At 41.1% G+C, this 24,770-nt stretch overlaps 1 protein-coding gene across 2 annotated transcripts in view; it reads right to left on the bottom strand.

Moving 5' to 3' along the window:
* Positions 1-24,770, bottom strand: part of kiaa1522 (KIAA1522 ortholog) — a 42,340-nt gene that overhangs the window by 12,660 nt on the left and 4,910 nt on the right. The window contains exon 1 of one of the 2 annotated variants that reach the window (XM_034124906.1): positions 17,418-17,911. The exons of the other annotated variant lie outside the window; for it this stretch is intronic. Within the exon in view, the coding sequence (XP_033980797.1) occupies positions 17,418-17,550 (133 nt within the window). The 5' untranslated portion in view covers positions 17,551-17,911. Of the gene's footprint in view, positions 1-17,417; positions 17,912-24,770 lie in introns of those variants that run through there. 2 annotated transcript variants of the gene reach the window in all.

Here is a 24,770-nt window from a genome sequence, read left to right as displayed (position 1 = left end):
CACACCCCCCGCCTCTCATATTTACTTCCCCTCCATCAGCACTTCTCTTTAGCTCCTAATCCATATTCATTTGTGCACGACAGTTTACTAATATAAGGGAGCTTATGTGCATGAGAAAATGGCTGCTGTTTGACGGTGATGTGGCCTTTTAATATATGCCAGGGCAATATTAATATTATAGTGTTATCATGATATGACACTAGATATTGTCTTTGAATATTAGTTTGAAATATTATTGCATTACAAAAATATATGTAATTTTCAATATTTGCCAGTTTTTTTAGTTATTTAATTATTTCTTTTAATTATTATAATTGTTTTAAAATTAATTATTTGTAATTTTTTTTTTAATTATTTATTAATTATAATTATTTAATTATTACTTTTTTATTTTATTATTTATTATTATTAAATCCACATTTATGGTGATAAATTATTAAAATGGTCATTTGGCAACCATAGAATATCATCATTATTTGAAGGTATTTGGTCAAAACTATTGTTATATATTTGAATTTCTGCATATCTTAGCCCTATTCAAAATACTACTTTTCCTTTAAATGAAATCCCTTCCACACCCAGTCCCCTCAATGCAGACCTTTACTAAGTGCCAATTTTGGGGTTATCTGGACCAGCCTGTGCACCCCCCCCTGTTCTTAACCAAGACCCCTCATATCAATATTCATTAGAAGGCCTAAAGAGACACCATCTGGTCCTGGGGCAGAGAGAGAGAGATTCTAAATGCCTTTGATTCAGCACACAAAAACACACCATTCCTCTGCATAGGCTAAATTCAACCGTGCAAAAGAGGGAAGTAACAAATGCTTACTTCATGTGACTTTTACCAGACTTTAAAAAAATAAGAAGAGACAGCAAACATTTTTCTTCCAATATATTTAACTCTAGTGGTAACAACTTTCTTTCAACACTTTTAATTAAAGTGTCTTTTTAAGGGCGGCCCAGAGGCTGATTTACGGCTTTCTGTGTGTAAAGATAATATAATAAATCAGCCGAGTGGACGGTTAGCCGGTCAGACTGCAGGAGGACAATCAGAGTTCAGACAGCCAACAAAACAGACTTGTTCAAATGTCAAAAGGTCAAAAGAAAAACAGCTCATTAGTAAGAGCCACATTGAAAATAATGTTGGTAATTTGACGTGCTGCTTTCTCTTTCTGATTTATATCTAGTGTTGTGGATTCAAGCCAGTATAGCTGGAATGTACAGTATGTAGAGCTGAGGGAAGTAGTTGATTATTCGGGGTTAGTAAATCAAAGACATTTTTATTTTATTTAGACAATCGTCTTAACAAATCAATAATAAAAGTGAACATGTTATTGTTTATGTGTCCAGTTTCTCTCAGACATTTTCTAGACTGGGCAGATTTTGTTTCTGTGTTGGTATTCTGTTTGTTCATGTTTTCCTGAAATGCCTTCCCCTCCTTCCCTCAATCAGCCTGGTTATTGTTCCCCTGCCTTTCCCAATCTTCTGCCTAACCTAACCTCAGCTTTCTCTCCACCTGCACCTCATCCTCTCGTCAGGTTAGTTTCTATTTAAGTCTCTCAGTATTTGTTTAATCCTTTGTTTTTGTCTTGCCTGTGTGATCTTATGGTTATATATTAAAGTCCCCGTAGCCTCCTGCATTCAGGTTCACCTTCTCCACTCTTAATGACACTTTTATGAGGACGAAACATCCTAAATGTTTCATAAATAAAATAAAGTGCACCTTTAAACCAAAACTGTGAGATTTATTTGCAGCTACTCTTGAAGACAAAGTCACCCACCATATCTATTCTGGAATCAAATGCTGCTTATAGATCACTAGACAAAACGTAATAATGTACAAATAAACCAGACAAGACTGACTGACAAAAATCAGGCACTTGCTGATTTAATAAAAACCTACCAGTTTCACCGGATAAGACACAGATATGCTGCATCAACACGCTGTCTGTTGTACACAGATATAACCTCTTGCTCCACTAGAGGGTGCTGTATCTACTTCAACTGTTCTGCAAGTATGATTCTGCAAAAACAGCAGGTCATTGTATGAGAACATTAACTGGAGATAAACAGGGCCAGTTTGTACTGATGACAGAGAGCTAAATGTAATAAATGACTCCCAGTGGACTGACCAAGCCCAGAGTCTGACGCTCACACACACACACACACACACACACACACACACACACACACACACACACACACACACACACACACACACACACACACACACACACACACACACAGACACACACACACACACACACACACACACACACACACACTTATTGGAACATGTAATACCTTGACCACATGGGGAGTATTAGCTCATCTCATGTCCTCAGCTCAACCTCTTGTTAGCTGCACATCAGATAGAGGATGCAAAAGGCTGTTCTATCTTTGTCTTAAACTTCACATCAGGTGAGCATTCAGGCCACTGGGCCATGAGAAGTACCGGGTTTCCACTTCATGCACGACTGCGCTTTAAATGGCCGCTGTGTGTGCATATTCAGTGCCTACATGCTGGGTCTATTAGAAAGATAATTGGGTGAGGGGGACAGTGGAAGGAAGGGTCAGAGCTATAAAGATAGAATTGAGTACAACAAAGATAACATTGAAAATAGAGGGAGCAGTGTATCTCACCAGGTGTCAGGCACACCTGCAGAGTCACAAGGTCACAGCTGGGGAATACACAAAGCGTCTGTTCATCAAGACCGAGGCCTGGGACTTTCTCATCCTGGGAAAGTGTCTTGAGGTTTCTGGTAAATGTACCGTTGGATTGATAAAACACTTATGTCATTCTATATGAGCTTAATGTCTGTTAATGTCTACAAGATTGAAAACTGAGCGTAAATGTGTGAGGCTGTAAGATGTGTTAGTGCCTCTTAAAATACTTTCCTCCGTGTCTTTCAGCCCCAAGATATTTTTCTTTTCATACAGAGGATTATAAAGATAAGGAAGACTAATGGGGTAGATAAACGTAGAAATCAATGATCATAAACGTATTTTGTGTCTCTTATAAGAGAAGAAAACAGTTATTCGTCTTATATCTGTGACTTTGCAGTACATGACAATGCTTTCATATAATTTCATATAAATAAGAATGAGCACTGACTCAACAATATACAGTATGTTTAATCTTCTTAGAGAAAGAGGGAAAAAACTCCTACAACTAAATATTTAGTTTAAGCATACAATTTCATTAATAAATGAAAAAGGAAATATTTACAACAGCTAGCACAATAGTTTTGCTCTTGAGGTAATGTTATGTGATGTTAAACTGGAGTCAATGCATTTGTTGGGAACTATTTTCAGATGCGGATGAATACACAGTTGGACGGTGTTTGTCGGATTGTTGAAGATAAGAAAGGAACATACCACAGGGTGGCCCATTAATGTATTTTAAATGATTTTCAGACAGCATTGCAGCTTTATTGCACATATAAACTCTTTTTGCCTTTGATTTGTAGGAAGAAAATACAAAATCAGTAGCCATAGTGATGACTTTCCCTATCGACCACAATGTGTTCACTACTGGTTGTTCAGATAGAGGTAATGAAACTGCCAGAGCAAGGAGAGACAGGGTTAACATGTGGCCAGCAATAAACCTCGCCCCAATACACACACACACACACACACACACACACACACACACACACACACACACACACACACACACACACACACACACACACACACACACCACACACACACACACACACACACACCCACACACACACACACACACCACACACACACACACCACACACACACAACACACACACACACACACACCACACACACACCATGTATACATCACTTCAGGGGACATTACATTGACTTACATGCATTTCCTGGAGACTTATCCTAACCTTAACCATAACCAACACATGCCTAACCCTAACCCTAACCCTAACCCTAACCCTTAACCTAACCAAGTCTTCACCCTAAAATTACAGATTACCCTTATGGGGACCTCCATTTTGTCCCCATAAGGGAGGCGAGTCCCCACACGTGACTGTGTAAACAGATTTAGGTCCCCACAAGTATAGTAATGCTAGGCCACACACACACACACACACACACACACACACACACACACACACACACACACACACACACACACACACACACACACAGGTGTCATCACTCCCCTGATTTGTATTCTATGGTTGCTGTGGTGTACTTGAGTTATGAGCGCTCCCCTCTATTGAGTGGTGTAGTATTAACCGGGGGGGGGAGGAGGAGGAGGGGAGGGTTCAGGGGAGAGGCGGGACATACATCACCGAGTACAGTAACTGTCACATGAACCTCTGCAGTTCTGATTTCCTCTGGGGGGGGGGAACAGAGAGAGAGAGATAAAGAGGGAACAGGAAAGGAGGTGAGAGGGTTGAGTAGAAAGGGGAGGAGGATGAAGAGGGGATGAAGAGGAAACAAGTCACTGTAGGGTTATGAGCAAAACTGCATCATAAAACGTGCAACACCAGATTATGTTGTGGACTCAGATCATGTGCTTTCCTATCATTTATTGTAAAAAGGAAATGTCAATTTACCTCTTTGTTACGTATTCTATGTTAGATATCAGGTATAAGAGAAAAAGCTTTGACAAAGTTGAGGTTTTTACTGTGGGCATGTTTTATTATGATAAATAAGTCAAATCAATTCACTGCAATATTTGAGTTATGGTTAATAAATATATTCTAAAATCTAGATTTCCCTCTTAATACAAATATTATTGCCTAAACTGAGAATTTAAATATACTGTATTTATATACACATCTATCAGTATGTGTGGCAGACTAACATAAATAAATACTATTATTGTTTATTTATGAATTTTTGGTGGGTGTCAAGACTATTGCTCCACTACTAGGTTTGGATAAATATAAACAAATGGAAGTTAAAGAAGACATCTTATCCTAATACAGGTCTAGACGTATAGACACTATTATTTAGATCATCCCTGCAATTAGCATAAACTGAATTAAATGAATGCATTGGTTCTTTGATGGTTTCTATATTTCATATTGCACTGTAGGCCTTTCTAACCTAACTCTTGTTTCTCATTTCCTCAGAACAGGTAAACTCAGAGTTTGCTGATCCTGACGGGCAGCAGGTTGAACACCTGAGCGGAGAGACTGGTTGCACTTCAGGACTCTGCGAGGAAACACAGACCCAGAGCTAAACTGAGCTGCTGCAGCACCACGAGCTTAAAATAGTAACTGTGTCTCTTTTTGTATTTCTCACTCTGTCCCTTCTTCTTTCTCTCTCTACCCGATAAGGGGATTTCTCCTCATGGAGGATGAGCTGTTTTGGCTTCCTGTCATATCGACTCAGAAGCTTTTTTAAAAGCCAAACTGAGAGCTCTGCAAACACTGATACAGATGCGTCACAGCAGAGACAGATCTTCTATTGTTCACTTCAATCATACAGTCTTAACACAAGATAATACATCTATTTGTTGCCAATTAGCGTGTGAGTTAGCAAAGTAGTCCTTTAGGGTGACCCTACAAAATATGAGGGTTGGAGAGACACAAAGGCCTCCAGACAAAACAGACAGAGGGCATGACATAATACAACAAACACTTCCCATGCAGTTTCACAGAGACAGATGCTAACAACTAGAGCCAAAAAGCCAACTGTTTAGAAGCAAAAACTTGCGTTACTATTATTAAAGTTAAACCAGCCAAGCAACAGCTGTAAAAAAGGCACAGCAGGTGCAGCAGGTTATTTGAGGTCATGTCTCCCTAATGGTCCAGGCCTCATTTCGTATGATTGATGAGTTAATGAGAGACCTACAGCTTCCGCACAGACTCATCTCCGAGCAGGACATGACACGACAGGCCCGACGCCCTCAGGCTTCTGTCGGACCTAATGTCCGTCTCCAGAATAGTGTGAGGAGACGTGGGTGTAAAGTTTACACTGTAAACTAAAGCAAAAAAAAAACAACAGTCCTTGCTGAAAAAAGGCATATTTAAAAGAATTCTTGAAATATATTATGTATTTAAGTCCCAACATGGTGTATACTTTGTTTAAGCATTAGTTTGACACTTTGGGAACTTTTTCACTTCTCAATTAGCATTGTTTAGCACAAAGAACGGCAACAACGGGAAAGAGCTAGCCTGGCTTTTGTTAACTTTGGAAATCAAATACCTAACAAAAATGGCCAAGCAGCACATGTAAAGCTTGCTTAATTCCTACAAAAATAATGTGAAAGTAGGATGACAAGTTGTGGTTTAAGCAACTTGTCTTGGTTATGTCCTCCCCTGCTGTCAGTCTTTATGCTAAGCAGCAGCTAAGCAGCAGCTAAGCAGCAGCTAAGCTAACGGTATCCTGGCTGTCGCCTCATATGTGATCGTTCTGACTGTGCATTCATCAATGTCACTTTTCAACTTTCAAGAGGGAGAATGTGTCTGTAGAGAAAAGGCGGTTTCACACATATTTAGTTTTATTGATATCAATAAAATAAAAAATAAAAGTCATGACACCACTAAACAAAACTTGGGCCAAAAGCAGAATCACACTCCTGTTACGGACCGTCCACACAGCAGCGTTAAAAAATCTTGAAACGCTTCTGCCCATTCACTTTGAATGGGGTGACGACACTTTCCCTCACTTTTCGCCGAACTGCATTGTGGGCAGGCGAGCGGAGATTTTCAGGATTTTCAGGATTCAAAGTTGAACAATGTTCAACTTTTGAGGCTGAGGTGGAAGCGTCAGCCAATCAAATCCCGTGTACGCAAATCTGACAGTTCAAGCTCTAGCCAATCAAACGGCGTGTAAGCTGGGAGTGACATACCGCAGTTCATTTCCTCATATTCCAAAAAATGGAGGAGAAATTAGCGGTAGGGAATCACCCGGTGCTTTATGACCAGTCCCTATTTACCTACCGGGATATAAACCGGAGGAGCCAGGCATGGAGGGAGGTGGCAGAGACAGTGGTATGTTTTCGCCTGTTTGGGGAGTTTATATCCAGTTTACTTCAAACTGTTTTGCTTCGTATGTCGGGGGCGGGAGATTCATGTGATTGGTTGTTGGTGCCTTGCTCGCAAAAAATCCCCAAGCTTCAGATACGCCCACCTCCAAGATTGTTTTAACACTGCTGTGTGGACGGTCCGTTACGGACAAACCCTCATTTACAATTTAAAGGTATTCCTTGCACTTGCTGTAAAAGTCAGTGTTTCCATGTATTAACCTACACCTAACACAAGACTTAGACTGATGGATGCAAACAGAAAGACAGTGTTTCTCTCCGCAGTCACACACCATGACCCATGAGGACTGGATTATCAGCATAACACTTCCACAGAGATAAAGACATCTGTTTTACAGGCAAACATTGTTTCACATCGAGCTGCTGTTCCAAATCCACGCTTCCTGTTGCCCTTTTCTCAATTTCTATAAAATCCAAATGTCACAGCCTGGTTGGTCTCATTAGTGAATCAGAATGTATGTCTTCATTTGACTTTTAACCAAAATGTCATTTCATGTCCCTACCCTCCTCTGGAAGTTATAGAGATTGTAAAGATTTCCAGACATGGACATTTCTGTGAGACAATGCTCCCTTGTTCTTTCCTGTACATGGACTCTGTCTATTGTAATGGATTGATCTCATGTGATTCAGCCACAAATTGCTGAAACACATGGGAATGGATATGGCTGTTTTAACAACGAAAAATATAAAACTACGCATTCAGGATAAGGTCACCATGTTGACGCTTTTCACCAAAGTCAAGTGAGCTGATGAGGAACAGAGCTACATTTGTTTACGTCTGAAGTCCTGAGCTGTGGGGTGAAATTGACTTTAAGTTCATTTCACTTTAAGTTTTCGAATCACACTGAACACAATAGGCTTAAACAGTTACACGCTGTTTTAAAGAACCACACATTAAAGCACAGTGAAAGTACTAGTTGTTTCATCAGCAATATAAGTGCTACAACATGCATGTGAGTAAGATATATAAAGATATTTTTGGTTGTGAGTGTTTCTCCTGCCCACAGACAACAACATCTTGTTTTGCCAATTCTGAGCCTTCATCAAAGCCCCCAAAACACACTCCTCTTCATCACTCTTCCTCAGTCAAATCCCATTATTCACGGCCAATGAACTAAGCTCCCTTTTCGTAAACAAGTCCAATTTAGACTGAATCAGTCTGAAAACACTCGCAAATCCGCGTGAAAAGACGACAGTGTGTGTGTGAGAGAACCTGCTGCCAAGTGTTGAAGTACAAACAGCGGCCGAGGTTCGACACCATCTGCTTGGCACACACACACACACACACGCGCACACGCACACGCACACGCACACGCACACACACACACACACACACACACACACACACACACACACACACACACACACACACACACACACACACACACACACACACACACACACACACACACACAGTTTTGTATCTCCCAACATTTCCTCTTTTGGAGAGCAGTGATTTGTTTTCTTTATTACAAACCATTTTAAGCACAGCTGACAGATCCTGTCAACAAAACGTTGTGATTGGAGCAAAAACACAGATTCCTTTTATGACACACGCACGCACGCACGCACGCACGCACGCACGCACGCACGCACGCACGCACGCACGCACGCACGCACGCACGCACGCACGCACGCACGCACGCACGCACGCACGCACGCACGCACGCGCGCGCGCGCGCGCACGCACGCACGCACGCACGCACACACACACACACACACACACACACACACACACACACACACACACACACACACACACACACACACACACACACACACACACACACACACACACACACACACACTTCCTCGTCCTCGCCAACATGGTAACAAGGTGTACTGTCACCAGTTAGATGACATAACTAATGTTGTTGAGGTTAATTATAGCTGGTGTCATCAAAGACTAATAAACCCATAGTTCTGACTAGTCCACAACTCCACAATATTAAAGTTGGAAAAACACATTTTCCGTATATTTGTCTGAAAGAAAACTTGGCCAAAATTAGTTCCTGTTTGTGTACATTTGTGTTTCCAAAGTTAAGAAGTCATTTAAATTATCTGACAAAATAAAAACTACATGGTGTTTGGGATTTACTTAAAATTGGTCGATGTCAGTCTGTAAATGCTGCTCTGAACTCTGTGTTTCTGCCTATTGCACCTGAAAGATATCACAGTAACAATTGGTTAAAGAGGAAAGGTCTTAGATGCCCTATTGTGGTCTGCAAAAAATGCAAATTCTGTGGCATTTTCATGCTGATGTGATGTAACTGAACCACTCATCGTGATCCAAGTTCTATATTTGTTTAAATCAATCAAAGAATATTGGTTTGAGTCTTGTTTTTCCAATGCAAGACAGAACAGTATTGAGTAATGTTCGCAGAAAAGAAAACTAGATTTACTCTTATCAGTGTCAGAAGAAAGCCTCTGAATGAGAGAGACGACCAGTAAAAGCCATTTTGATTCATGGATAAGTTCATTTCAGCCAGGTTTAATCTTCATTCTCCATCAGCAGGGCAAGGCATGCAGCGCTAAGACTGTCACAAGTTTCAAATTACAGATTGGACACTGATTTAGGAAATTGAAGCCTAACGTGAGCATTTGAAGATGATTTTGTTCTCGTTTCAAAAGGATAACATCAAATTTGCCATGTCTTAATTTGAAATAATGTCCTTTGAATCGGGGGGTCACACACAGGTCCGTGTGTTTGTGTGTGTGCTGTTTAGCGACATGGCCTGATGCTTTAATTCAATTTAGGTGGCGATGCAGGAAGCTACTGGACTGGGCCCCATTACTGAGCAATCCAAACACTGAGTCCTTTTGTTCTGGAGACAGAGACATGAAGCTACCGGGGATTGGAGCAGCTACATGGATTATAAACATTACTGAAACACAAAGTCCATTAAAACAACGTCTACAAAGTAAAAGTGAAAAATTGTATAAATAACAAAAACAATATGTATGTCATTTTGAAGGAATTCCAATCAAATTGAAGCTGCATTAATGTCTTAACATCCAGTTGACATGGTGCAATCAAATAATTTGATGTTGCCTTTAAGACCAATTGATAAGTGCCCGTCCCATACAAACAACATAACCATCTGGATTTTAAGTTGCTTAATCTTTTTTCTAGTCAACTTTAATGTGTACTGTGATTTGTAATACCTTCCTCTTATTTACATGTATTGCTGTTACTGTATCATATTTTAAAATTCATGATTTTCCTGTTACAACGCTGTTATTCTTGTTTGTATGTTTCTAGTGCAGGGGTGTCAAACTCAAATACACAGTGGGCCAAAATTAAAAAATGGGTACTAGTCGAGGGCCGGACTGGTTCAATGTTTATTGCAAAACTTATTGAAATGAACTTATTGCACATATTAAACCTGGAACTAACAAAGCTTCAATTATTGCCTACTGTATAAAAACAACATTACACATTAAATAATCAGCTGCATTCATTTCTTATGGCTCTATCTGCAGCTTTTCCAGAGTCATTTCTTATGATTACATTTACAACAACAGCTTAAAAAAAAACATTTCCCTCAAAGAAAAAACCAAACACGCCCTGTTGTCGCCAGAAAAGAAATGCAGAAGGAAACATCTATTGAAACTCAGTGTGCTGCTCTGTGATGCTAGTTCAAGCCAGATACTTGGCATCTCATCTTGGGTGCAAGTTCATCAATGTTTGGGGTCAGGCTCTGAGCTGAGGAAATCCTCAGGATTGAGTGAAGGTGTGCGTGCAATATACCGGCGGGCCAGATCTAATAGTAATTAGAAATTATCCTGCGGGGCCTGATTTGGCTCGTCAGTTTTATAATAACAGTAAAAACTGTTGATTGCAAAGAAAATGTGCTTTATTTAAAACCGTGTTCACCAGCTAACATCCAACATCTGTTTTTCGGTGCTGAGTACAGTGTTTCAATTGTTTTAAATGAATGCTAAACACAGCTATCTGGAAACAAGGGTACTAAGATTTAGATTTTGAGTTTAAAGGCCCGGTGGAGCGGAGAATAACTGCAGAGTCGTGTAAAATGTATCTTTGGATTTGTTACTAGCAGCTACTCCTTTAAAGTCCTTTCATCCACTGTTTATACAAAAGTTGTTGATTAGTGCTGCTTTAATTAAGCAATGGATGTTATCATTGGTTTAATCTATGACTGCCTCGGGTAGTAAAACACTTTTTGAATGAGTAATGAGCCCAACACCGCTCCTATCATGGCTGAAATAACAGCATTTCTTTCACAGCGACAGCTTAAGTTAAATTTGGGTCAACTCTTCACATAGGAAACACTCCACATACACTTTATTTTTTTGAAGAAAGAAGGATGTATCCTTACTTCAAAGAGTCCTGGAGCATTCCCATTCTACTTTTAGGACCAGAGTATGCAGACGAACCACAATTGCATGGTGCTAAACTCCTTTCATTTCGAGGAAGAAAACAAAAGTTCCTAAAGCTAAAGGGCATGAGAGGACAGGGGAGAGGAAGAGGGTAACGACCCCCTTTCATCTCCCAAAAACACTTTGTTGCAACAGGCCAGAACATGAGGTTACAGGTGAAACATTGATGAGGAGAATGAAAGCAGACAGAGCCTTTTCACTGACTTAAAACAGACTTTGAAATCAAGAAGATGTAGATGAAGAAGAAAGGCAAACAGGAAAGTAAGAGAACAGTTTCTTAGGAGGAGGAGATCGGGTGAATAGATGGAAGTGTCCTTGGGCAATTTACGCCCAAAAATGCTCTGCCTCTGTATGAATGTGTGTAAATGCTGACTTGTATATGTGAAAGCACTTTCAGGGGTTGCAAAGACTGGAAACGTGCCATATAAATGCAGTCCTTTTACCATTTAGTTTGTCTAGCTTCCTGTGCTGGGAAAACGGCCTCAAAAAGAGCAGAAGAGAAACTAATGGAAAGGAAATGGCTGTTATATATGTACGCCGTCGAGACGTGCCTGTGTGCCTGTGTGAGCTCGGCCGCATGAAAAGCAGTGTAATGCAGAAAGAGAAACAGCAACAGAATATAAAAGATCAGGGCTGGATGGCGAGATGGGGCGAGGCGTAGGAGGGAAAGATAGCAGAGAAGAAGAAAAAGTCGAAGTTCTTTTTATCCACGTATGTTGCCTAAGCTCTCTGCAGGGACTCCATGACTTTGACAGTGGCACACAGTAAATGGGATCTTCAAAGGAGGACCAAGAAGAGAGAGTCTTAGCCCAGCTTACAGAAATCAAAAGGCTTAGGCAGGATAATGGAATATGCACAAGACAGTGGTAATGAAAATGGCAGGGAAATCTGCCTGCAGCCTTGTTCCTGAATTATACACAGCGCCATACATCGTGCTTTATATCCTCTAGTCTCCAGTCAAGTTTTTTCAGATTTCCCTCACTAATTCTGTCATCAGTTACTTCACATATCAATCCTTCACTGTTACTTAAAGGGGACCTATCATGCAAAATGCACTTTTGTACGTCTTTTATACATGAATATGTGTCCCCGGTGTTCCAGGGAACTCACCAAGTGTCAGAAAACACAACCTTCTCTATTTTCCTCCATACCCAAATCTCTAAAAAAGGGGCTGCAACGGATCTGATAAAAACTGATCCAGATTTGAACACTGTCCTGACGTCAGGACGGTGGCGCTACGGCTATTGGGCCAACTCCACCAATCAGGAGGAGACAGCCACGGCCATTGCCGTTCGAAAGCGCTGGAGACGCTGTAGTACATATGCCAGGCCTGTAGGTGGTGCTGTTCTCACAGAATCTGCCCTTGCTAAAACAGAGCTAGAAATTGTCAAATTGAGCAAAATGAGGCATGGCTAAAATGCATGATCTGTTTGGTATTTTGAAAAAAAAAAAGTATAAATATGCCTTATATAGGTATGGTCCTACACTATATTATTCAAATATAGCATGATAGGTCCACTTTAAGTCACAATTGCTCCATGTTGCAGTCAAAGGTGTGCAGTCAGTGTAAATCTTACTGTGTGTTCATGCAAATATCAGCCCTTTGGAATGCTGTAAGATAAACGACCAGCCAACAATGCAAGGTCAAGAAGATAACAGCATAAAGGGGGGGGAAGCAGAGGGGAGGAGGAGGTGAAAGTAAAAGGCAGAGGAGGTGTTTTATTTGAACAACATGTCCTAATGTTTTAGTTTTCAATTCACCGTGTAAGAGATGAATCATTCTGATGTCTCATCTTAGTGCCGAAACACAATATATCCTGGGATGAAAGCCAGCTGAGGTTCTCACTGCAGAGCGGACAGTCATGAGGATGTAATATGAAACATCTGGAAGCACATCAGTTACATCATACAAGTTTATAAAATCTCAAAAGGGCCCAAGAATTATATAAAGACGTCACTATGTCTGTATGTGTACAGTATGTGTGTGTGTGTGTGTGTGTGTGTGTGTGTGTGTGTGTGTGTGTGTGTGTGTGTGTGTGTGTGTGTGTGTGTGTGTGTGTGTGTGTTGCTCTCTCTCTGTGTCACTGACCACCTGTGGATAAAGTGAGCTAATAGGGAGCTAATCTTATCCGCTGTTGTTGCGCCCACAGCACCAGATGAATAGGCATCTGTGTGACTTTGGAGCTCAGCTGGCAACATCTCCACTCTGCACACACACTGTTTCTTTTAACAGACTGTACAGAGATACGCAGGCACTCATTGATAATTATTTGATGAGCTGACAGTGGGACTGTGCCAGAGAAATCAAAATCCATATTAAAAAGTTCAAAAGCATCTAGTTGTACCATTGTAGTGGACAATAAGAAAGTGTCCATGTTTTAAGAGACTTAGTCATTTAATTAATTACTCGATTAAAAGACATTACATTTTTTCTGTTCCTTTTATCAACCATTCATAATAGTGACCATTTGCCTCATCACTGCCTTGTGTGATAGAGAATTGAATTTTGGGGTTTTGGACTGTTGCTTAAGAAAGATTATAATTTAAATTAATTAGTAATGCTTTTCTAGACAATGTTTAGACTTCAAAAACATTGCTCACTATTTTTCTGATATTATTCCGCCCAAACAATTAATTGAGATAGTAATCAGCATCAAATGATTTGATGAGGATAATTATGTGTTACATCCCTAACAGTAGCTCTTCTTCAGTGCTTCCCTGTGGTTCCCCTTCATTATGGCGACACACTGCTTGACAATCAATTTCGGCAATTATGACTTGTTTTCATGATGACTTGAGTTCACACTGTTGTTTAAGGAACAAAGGAGCTGAAATATGAGGTTGCTGAGCAAAGCAAATGGGGAACAAATACCCTTATGGATGACATTGACCAAAGATACAGGAATAGCTGAACATTTTATGTGTGACGTCAAGTCGTTTCCCAGTCTGTTAAGTGTTACATTCCTCAACACAAATAACCTCTCAGGTGTTGTGAAGGCCACAGGCAGGGTGTTTGATTTGGAAAATGTCCAAAACCACATACATAACACATATTCCAGGAGCACAAAGTGAGGATCTGGTCTCTGTGTTCATATCCTGCAGCACAGAGATACCATGTACCATAAGGTTGCTGCGTTTACTGTGACTTTAATCCATTAGCTATGGTTTACTGGTATATAAATACACATTTGAGGAGAATTGCCATAATTCAGCTCCACATAAACACATATAATGACCATTCCATGCAATACAAAGCACTCTTTTCTTCTCTCTTGCTCAATCTTTAATCATTTTGGGGCATTGTGTAACAAAAAACAGCTGCAATAAGCCCCAAACAACAGGCATTTTGCCTAATTTCATGTAGTTGTGTGCTTGTGTGCTAGATGGGTGCTCATGCGTAGGGAAACGGGCTGGAATGTGGGAATGCTTTCACACCCCAACTTTCTGAATACACTCCTCATGAATGAGGCGGCTGAATACAGGAGAACAGAGGAAGACAATCACACACGGCCACATGAACATCGACCACCCGGACAGAAAATTGAATCAAGATGTGCTTGTACACACGAAGAAGAACACATTTATAATCTAGAACAAGCTTTGTCCATTTTTTTTTGTACGCACACTAACAGCATTTTGATGTTTTGATAAGAGACTTAACTGCCCAACACAGGGTTCAGGAGGGTCAGACGTAACCATGGAAACCAGTCGCATCAGGGACAGATTTCATTCATCACAGACGCATGGATGTAAAAACAAGATCTGCTGAAGGCTGAATCAATGAGTGTTTTGTTGTTTTCTGTCATTTTCCAAAGTCTAAAAATAATATAAAACAAACTAAGAAGAAGAAATGGAAGTCTGTCAAGAGTGGATTAGTCTCGGTCTGATTGTTATTTGTGTTCCAGCTAATGTAAGTGATATTTTATGCAGCCTAATGACACAAGCATTGGATGCTTTTAGAAATGTTCCAATGCAAAAACTGCAACTAATGGCCTATAACCACGACTGCCTTCAAACGGAAAGAGGAAACGTAGATGGACAGATTGCTTCATCAGCATCTGCTCGTGACAAGTCTTTCACCACTGTTCATTTCAACTTTAAAAAAACATCAAGTGTTGCAACAGTTTTTTATCAAAACATCACCACACTGACTTTTGGATTTGGTTTAGAACTGTTACCCTAAAGGTACGTGGATGGAAACTAGTAAACATAATAAAACAGCTGATAGGCTTATAGTAGTTTTAATAGTGCCCTTATAGTTATATTCTGGGTGGCAGTTTGTCAGGTTAAAAATTGTACCAACCCATGAGTAAAAATGTAAAAGAAAGGATCATTAACGGTGTGTTTAATGCTTGCAGTTTTGGTTTGTTTTTTAAAGCACAATAACACTTGAGCCTGAAGAATTAACTCAAACTGCATGGCTCCAAGCGTCATTTACTGAAGCAGCACTAATTGATTCTTGTGGTCATTTTAGGCTGTGGAACAAGCTGTAAACATGATATATTATTACCTCATTAACTTGATTTGTAGCATTACCGGCCATTTGGTGGATATGGCTCAAATATCCACTCAGCTTTAAGCTATGTTTCGGTGTGTACCAACTCCCAAATAAAGTATTTGGCTCTTTCTCTTCTTAATGCTCTACTTTGATCCCCAGCTATTATATAAATACGTATTTGTTTGACGTTTGGTGATGTGGGGTAAAAAGGGTTTTTCCAACAGCTGCCTGCTGCGACGGGAAACAAGGTTAATGATAGCGGAGTGGCCCAAAATAGTACCATTTATAAAAATTAAAGTGCAGGGGGAAAAAAAACTAGAAAATGAGCCAACACATAAAAAAGCTGTGTAGAGATAAAGGGATCTGCAGATTGCAGAGATAATTCTGAGTGAAACAAGTAACCTTATACTCTGTACACACGCAGTAATTGGATCCATTGTTAATATACAAATATTGACTGCAATTTCAAGGATGGAGTTGGCACAAGCATCCAGAAACCAGAAAGTTGATTATTTTTTTTTCAATTTAAAAGGCAGAAGAGAAACGAGGTGGATCTATGTGCGAAACACAGGAAGACTAAAAATAGTCCTGGGCGAGGACAGAAAACATGAAATGAAAAGTAACAGCCTGAGAAACAGAAAATGTCAACAGCAGATCAGTGAAAGACAAATCTCATTATCTGACAATCTGTCTGTGTCAGTGTGAGCCTGTGTTAAACCTGTTTGTCTGGTGCTTTTCATTGCCCCAGGGTCTGTTAACAGAGACAATGATCAGTGTGGGACAGGCTTGGCTCAGTTTTCCACTGCAGGTAGACGAGTATAGCAATAACAGCTCTCAGAATCACAAGATAGCCCACACACAGGATCAAATACACACATACATACGAGGTGCATGGAGGTCTAGGTGAAAATAGCTGCAAAAAAAAGCTAATTCACAGTTGGCCTTCAACCACAATCCTCTGTTAATTCTCATCAATCAGCAGGAGAAACAAATCACTGGAACAAACTCACACTCTTGCCCACACACAACTCTCTTCTGCACACGTGTGCAATAAGCAGGAAGCCTTGAAGCTGACTAAGATAAAGTCAGCATGGGAATAGTCACTCTGCAGCTAAAATGCTTAGTGTAGGAACTAATTCACATGCACATAACCAAACACCCACAGGCATACAAAGCCAAGTACGTATGTAATCTTAACTCTGTGATCACATTCAAAACTGAGGAAGGCTCAGACTTTAACCAAATGTCCTATCTGACAATAAAAAATGTAAAAGTGAAAAATAATTAGTATCCGCTTCATAATTTATCAGGTTCTATCCTTGGCCATGCTACACCCTTATGCAAAGTTTCATGAATATCGGGTCAGTAGTTTCTTTAACCCTAACCCTAGCCTGCTTACAAACAAATACATCAACTAACAGAACTGAGAACAACCTATTTGACATATCCAATAACATGCTGCTGGACTGTGCATGAACATTTATGACAACTGCATCCACCTCAGATATCCTGCGTCCCTCTCACCTGTTTTCACTTTGTCTTGATGTCCTAACAGCCAGAAGCCTTTAGTTTTTTCCCGCTTGGGGCTCGGGAACACAGGTACAGGGAAGTTTTTCTCTGCCTGGAGTTTCTTCTTCTTCTGGACGCTGTTCCCCATTTTGGGGCAGTCCTGAAGCCCCTAAAGGGGGTCTGTCATCTTGTCGTCCTGTGCCATTCAATCTGTATTCCTTCTCATAAGACCTTCTTTCTCCAGCATGAAAAAATGATGTGCTCCTGAATCCCTTTGGTCAAATAATTCCTGCTCATTAAGTCCTGCTACACACACACACTCCTCGGTATAGTGAATGACACAATTACTATAAAACAAACAGAGCTAATGCTACCACACACATATCCAGCATGCAAAAAAATACTTAAATCAATCCTATTCTCCAAGCTGACACACTTCCAGTCCTCTAGTACATCCAGCAGCTGAAGCAACGGCAGCATCCGCTACTGACAAGATCACTACCAAGCGTGTGTGTGTATGTATGTGTGTGATTGTGTGTGTCTGCAAGTGCCCCTCCCACTCTTTCTCTCTGTGCTCGCTGCGCTCCCGAGCTGAGCATTCACAAAGCGATCTCACTGTTAGAGGGGGGTGAAGAAACACACATATACACACGCTCTTCTCCTTACTATTCATCATGCTATGATTAACACACATTTATCTCATGGTTATTGCTACTGTTCAGTTTTGTATCTCCCAACATTTCCTCTTTTGGAGAGCAGTGATTTGTTTTCTTTATTACAAACCATATTAAGCACAGTTGACAGATCCTGTCAACAAAACGTTGTGATTGGAGCAAAAACACAGATTCCTTTTACGACGCACGCACGCACGCACGCACGCACGCACACACGCACACACACACACACACACAGACACACACACACACACACACACACACACACACACACACACACACACACACACAAAGCTGCTGCTGGGCACAGAACAGTATATCAATGGTGTTAATAGGAACGACTGATCAAAAACTGACTAAAAGGCTAGACTGGAAACTAAAAACAGCAGAGGGGGATGTTCAATAATTCAAACGATATTCACAGGTGCAGCTCTCCTGCCTGGCACCTTTTGAAATTTCTCACAACTCACAAAGATAGATAAAACTATAAAGGGCAGGATATGTGCCAGTCAACCGGTATGACGGATCAAAGCTTGTTTTGAGATGAGAAACATTCCTGCTATACCTGACGGAAAAATACAGATGTTGAGCCAGATGGGTGAGTCACAGAAACAGGGATGATGGGGGATTTCACAGAAGCAACATTACTTTAAATTTAGCATTTAACACTGTTGTGTGAGAACATATTCAGCACACATGAGGAAGTAAATGATTACAGTAAGTCGTTATCATTCCTCATGTTCTGTTTCCTTCTTCTTCGTCCTCCCATTTCTCTCTATCCCTCAAAGTGAACATAGCCGAAGCGGAACATCCCTGAATATCACGATGACTTGGCAGGCTATGTCCCACAATGATGATGTCATGACCCATTGCCTTCACTTAGGGCTCCCAGAGCTTCTGGATCGATACCAGTCATCCCGAGCGAGGTCAGAGAGAGACGAATGGAAGAAGAGAAACGACATGTGCTCAAGACACGTGAAACTGAGATTCCTTGTAGGAACAAAATGGAGGAAGAGGCAGGGAGTGTGTAATGATGAAGAGCAAGAAAGTGAAACCCCACACTGGTCACCCTGATCACGTTTCTTCCCATCCTCTCTCCAACCCCCCCCCCCCCCACCCCTCTTGTGTGTAGAGGGCCGCTGGAAGATAAAAAGCCTCCAATAAAAAGCAGATTTACTGACTGAGGGAGTCGTGAGGAGGGGGGATATGTGCTGGACCACTGAGCGAATTTACAACCCCTCGTTTTTCTAGTAGAGGAATTGATTCGATTTCTGAAGAGAGTAGTTTGGGGAATTCCCAAGCATGAAACATATAAAACATGCAACGTGCAATACAGAGACTTCTTTTGGCGATTGTATTGTGTGACGATGACTTTAATGTGAAAAAAAAACATTCTTTATAAATGTCTCAATGTCTTTTATCCTTTTTTCATAATGTCTCAACACCCTAATATGTTACTTATGTCTTACTAGTTAGTCTGACTGTCTTTATTTGTTATTCTTTTACTAATGTGTGCTTATTTTCTCTGTATTTAATAAGTTAGCTTAGTCTTTCCTACTGCTTGCCTTTTCCACCTGCTATGCCACTTTTACTGTAACACGGTACATTTCCCCGCTGCGGGAGGAATTAAGTAATTCTGATACTGGAAGGCTTTGTGTATAAAGATATAAAGAGAAAGTTAGATCGAAGATATGAGATGATATCACTCGAGCTTAATGTGTAAAATGATCTGCAATAAAACGCTCACAAAGAGATGCTGCCTCCTAATGCAGCCCCACCAGAACCACACCCAGTACATTTGTGCTGGTGGAGTACTCCGAGCTCACTACCTCTCTGTAATAGAGAGTGCACTTAGTGTGTGTGTGTGTGTGTGTGTGTGTGTGTGTGTGTGTGTGTGCGTGTGTGTGTGTGTGTGTGTGTGTGTGTGTGTGTGTGTGTGTGTGTGTGTGTGTGTGTGTGTGTGTGTGTGTGTGTGTGTGTGTGTTGGATGCTTTGTACCCTGCCTTCACCCACCAGCAATACAACGTGCCCTAGATACATTTAAATATGTGTGTGATCAAAGTGTGTGTCACTGTGAGGAGACATGTTAGGATTTGACAGCAGCGGGGGAACTCAAAGGATATCGAGTCTGCACGTAGACATGCGTACATTAAAGGGAGTTTGTGCAGGGGGAATGGCGTTGTCAGGGGAAAGTGGTTGTCAGGGTGACCATCACCAGGGTGTCAAGACTGGATTAGGGACCCTACCTTTCTTAATGTACTTTAATTAGTGAGACTTGGCTGGTCTAGGATTAGTTGCGAGAATTTGTTTTAAAAATGTTTCCAATATAAATCACAGTGAGTCATTCTAGATTGACATATATGGCATTGATGGTGTCGATTATCCTTTGTACAATTATTACAGTTTATTCTCCACATCCAATCAATATGCCAACATCAGCCCAGCACTCCCATCTTGTGGCAAGGCACGGCTAAAACCATTACATTAATAACAGTTGCAGAGCTGCAGACCAATATGTGCCATCTACAGGAAAAAGCAAATGCAGGTGAATAGATGAGAATGTGCACCATGTAAATCCTGTAGTTTCTTCTTCGTTGTAGCTTCTGTCTATGTATGTGTGTCTTTTTGAGGTATTAACTAAGATTTGTGTTGTATCAGCATGTTTTCTGCTGAATACAGTGGAAATGTACAAAGTTCACACAGCTCTAAATGTCACTAAGAGTCCTTTGTCCTTCTGGGTTATTCAAAACAACGAGGGAGTTATTGGATCCAATCCAAACATAATTTGGATCCAAAAATATTAAGATATTTTTTTAGACTGTTTGCAAATGTCCTCCATTAGAGTGATAGATGGATGGCTGATCAACCCTTTTGGACCCCCTTCCTCCCCATTCTGAATATCAGGTGATATATATTATATATAAATATATATGTAAATGTCAAAATCCAATTCAATTCTGAAAAATGAAACATACTTCCTAATATCCTGCAGGGGGCAACTCCCCCAAAAGAAGTCGGACTGAATAGAAGTCTATGAGAAAATGACCTAAACATTTGTAATGTAATGACTGTATGGTCTGAATTGCTAGTTTCAGGTCTACAATTCACAGTGACTACATCCGCTTTTATAAAGATATTTTACCGAAGCCATCAGTACATGAATGGTCCTAAATGTTCCTTTACTCAAGACTGACTGAATTTCTCATCATCTGGTCTATTATTTCATTTTCACAACAAAAAAAAGTCTGGATCAGGTAAACATCATTCAACAGGTGTATCTATCTAAATTACATAATAGGAGACACACACACACACACACACACACACACACACACACACACACACACACACACACACACACACACACACACACACACACACACACACACACACACACACACACACTCTTTAAGGGTACATCAGTTGTATATCCCTGTGTGTATACAGACTCCCACTCCCTCAGTCCCACGCTGATGTCTCCCATCTGCTCCCCCCCCCCGACATCAAACGCACTCCATGTCCTATAAAACAAACCATTAGCTCTTATTCCATAAACAACACCCTCTGGAGAGGAGCTATGGATGTTGATCACGAGCTATCTTGGTAACCCCATCCAATGTACATGTGAGTGTATCCATACTGTATGTGGAATCTGCATGGGTTTTCACAAGGAGTGTGTGTGCATGATACTGTACAGACATATGGTGAAAATATATAAAGACTAGTGTTACACTAGAGAGAGAGCAGACCTCCGCCAAGGCCAATGGTGCATTCGCATAACCTGGGAATGTTCATGGGAAGTGTTACTTCTGACTTTAGTGTGTTCATGAGCTTTAAGTCTCAATGTGGAAACAACATGGACACTAAAAGGTTATTTTTTATCATAACTCTTTCAACATGCTTTAAACAGCATGTTGAAATCTGTTTCTGATTTGTTAATCCGACCTAAGGGGGCGTTCAGTGGATTTACCCAGTCTGTAAATATATACCTGAATGCAGCAATGTAAAGAAAAGTGAAACATAATTCCTGTCTTCACCCTTGGATTGGCTCCACATTTTTTTGGAGGAATGCTACAACCTTCCTCAAAGTTTCATGAAAACCAGGCCCCTAGCTTTTTTCTGTATTCTTTTTGACAGACAAACAAACCATACAAACAGACCAACTGAGCTGAAAACGTAACCTCTTTTGGAGGAGGTAAAAAGTGACTTGCTCTCTGCGTTGGTGTGTGGATTGGCCTTATCATTATATGGATGAAATGAATCTGATTAACACAAAACGGTGGGGGGGTGGGGCCTCAATTCTTATCGTGTTTTCCATTCTCTTCATGTTATCTCCATCCGCTCTTCATTACCCCACTTTGCTGCAACACATCTCGAGACGAGAGGACGAATAATGTTTCCGTGCAACACGGACACTATTGTTGCCACACAGTGTTGCTGCCACACAGTGTTGCTGCCACACAGTGCCGTTGCCTGGGAGACGTTTACCTCACCACCATGGCTTTAGGCTTTATGTCTAAGGGTGATGGATGAGGGCTGGAGGTATCTGCTTACCCAGGTAAAATTACCTCGCTCATCAAAGTGTGTGTGTGTGTGTGGTGAATGATGTCTGCGGGGAACATTGTGAGGTTGCATTCAACTTTCACACTCCTCCCTCTCTCTCTCTGCTTCGCCCTCCACCCGTTGCCTCCATCCTGTCACACTGTATTAAAGTGGCCCTGAGTTGTGGCCTGAAATAGAGCTAAGGCGGTATACTGTGTTCTCCATGTAATGAGATGTTTGCTCTTCAATTACTCCGTTGAGTCTGTAATCTGCATTATAGTTTGTGAATCTACACACCCTGACTGTGTTTTGTGATGTGGCAACCACACCCACACACAGATAGAGACGTGCAGAAAGAAGGGAAATCAAGGATCCATTATGAACAGATTTAGAAGGTACTTTAAAAGTATTCTCTCACACACACACGCACACACACGCACACACACGCACACACACACACAATGACTACACACTCGGATACACACGTGGAATCCCAGGGATTGTGCAGAATGACCTCACCGCTCAAACAGCCAGCAGCAGAAGATGGGCTCGGGTGGACAAAGCAGGTAGTTGCGGGGGCTCTATATGCACTTCTGTGTGTGTGCGTGTGTGTGTGTGTGAGTGTGTGTGTGTGTGTGTGTGTGTGTGTGTGTGTGTGTGTGTGTGTGTGTGTGTGTGTGTGTGTGTGTGTGTGTGTGTGTGTGTGTGTGTGCGTGTGTGTGTGTGTGTGTGTGTGTGTGTGTGTGGAGGTGATGTAATGAGCGCCAGCGCTGGATTGGCGCCGCCCTAAGCCCGGCAATATGCTGCTGACACACAAACACAGAGATACCCTGATACAGGGTAGCACTCAGTCACACACACTCCCTCAGCAGCAGATGTCCACACACAACTTTAAACACACGCTGATTACACAGTAATAAGCAGTGAAGGCCAACACACCCACAGCAGCGCTGAATAGAGGGTATGAAGCAATGTGAGAAACATATCACAAACAGTAATATGCAGTAATGAGAAAGCAGAATGAGTGAGAGAAAGAGAAATAGGTGTGTGTTTGTGTGTGCTGAGAAGTTGCTCTAATTAAAAAAAGCATTGAGAGAGTGTTCCCGAAGAGTCCTCTCAAGGCTGAATGGGCCTTTGTGATTCCTTGTAATCTCTCCTCTTCATCGCATAACTCTAGGCCCAATCTGGCATCCAGGCTGCCACGCACGCACACACGCACGCTGAAAAACCTTGACGCCACACACACACACACACACACACACACACACACACACACACACACACACACACACACACACACACACACACACACACACACACACACACACACACACACACACACACACACACACACACACACACACACAACACACACACACACACACACACACACACACACACACACACACACACACACACACACACACACTGTGATGAACGGCTCTCAGGAATTCAGCACATCAAAGAGTGTTCGTTTCTTTTATGGGAGAGAAATCTCTGTAAAATATAGCCGGCAGTCAGTGATGGACTGCAGAGCTCTGGATCACGGAGGAGAAGGTCTGAGCCAGTTCTGCAGGGAGGATGACACGGCCAATGTAAACACAGCAACAAAGACATATTATAGTAAGAGTTGCATGTCATTGCAACAGAAACAAGAAGGCATTGGCTAACCAGAGGAGGATAGTCAGAGTTTCTCTTTCACTTCACTCACTGTGTTCTGTTGGAAGTCAAATTTCCCAAAAACAAAACAATTATTAATTTTACGTGAAGATCTTTTGCTTGTACCTTGGCGAATTAAGAGTTTAATTTATGCACCAGCACTTACAATGTTATTGCTTGTTTGAAGTGTTGTCAGCACTGTTCTTATTGTCCTTAATTTGAATATTTATGGTTTATTGCACTTATTGTAAGTAGCTTAGGATAAAAGCGTCAGCTAAATGTAATGAAATGTAAGGTAATGTGATCGACCTAGACATTGGAAAAATGATTGCAGTTTCTGAAATGGTTTCTTCACTATGTATTCAATATTTCCAATATGACTTACTTTTTAATCAACGTGAGTGGCATCACAGGTGTAGATTTTGCATTATTGTAAAGTATTGTGTACAAGATCTGTTATCATTAGAACGAAGACAATACATTGTCTATTTTT

This window comes from Trematomus bernacchii, unplaced genomic scaffold (genome assembly GCF_902827165.1).
Source record: "Trematomus bernacchii unplaced genomic scaffold, fTreBer1.1, whole genome shotgun sequence".
In the NCBI taxonomy this organism is placed as follows: Eukaryota; Metazoa; Chordata; class Actinopteri; order Perciformes; family Nototheniidae; genus Trematomus; species Trematomus bernacchii.
The sequence above is the reverse complement of the archived record's forward strand: the minus strand, read 5'-3'. Positions and strand labels throughout refer to the sequence as shown.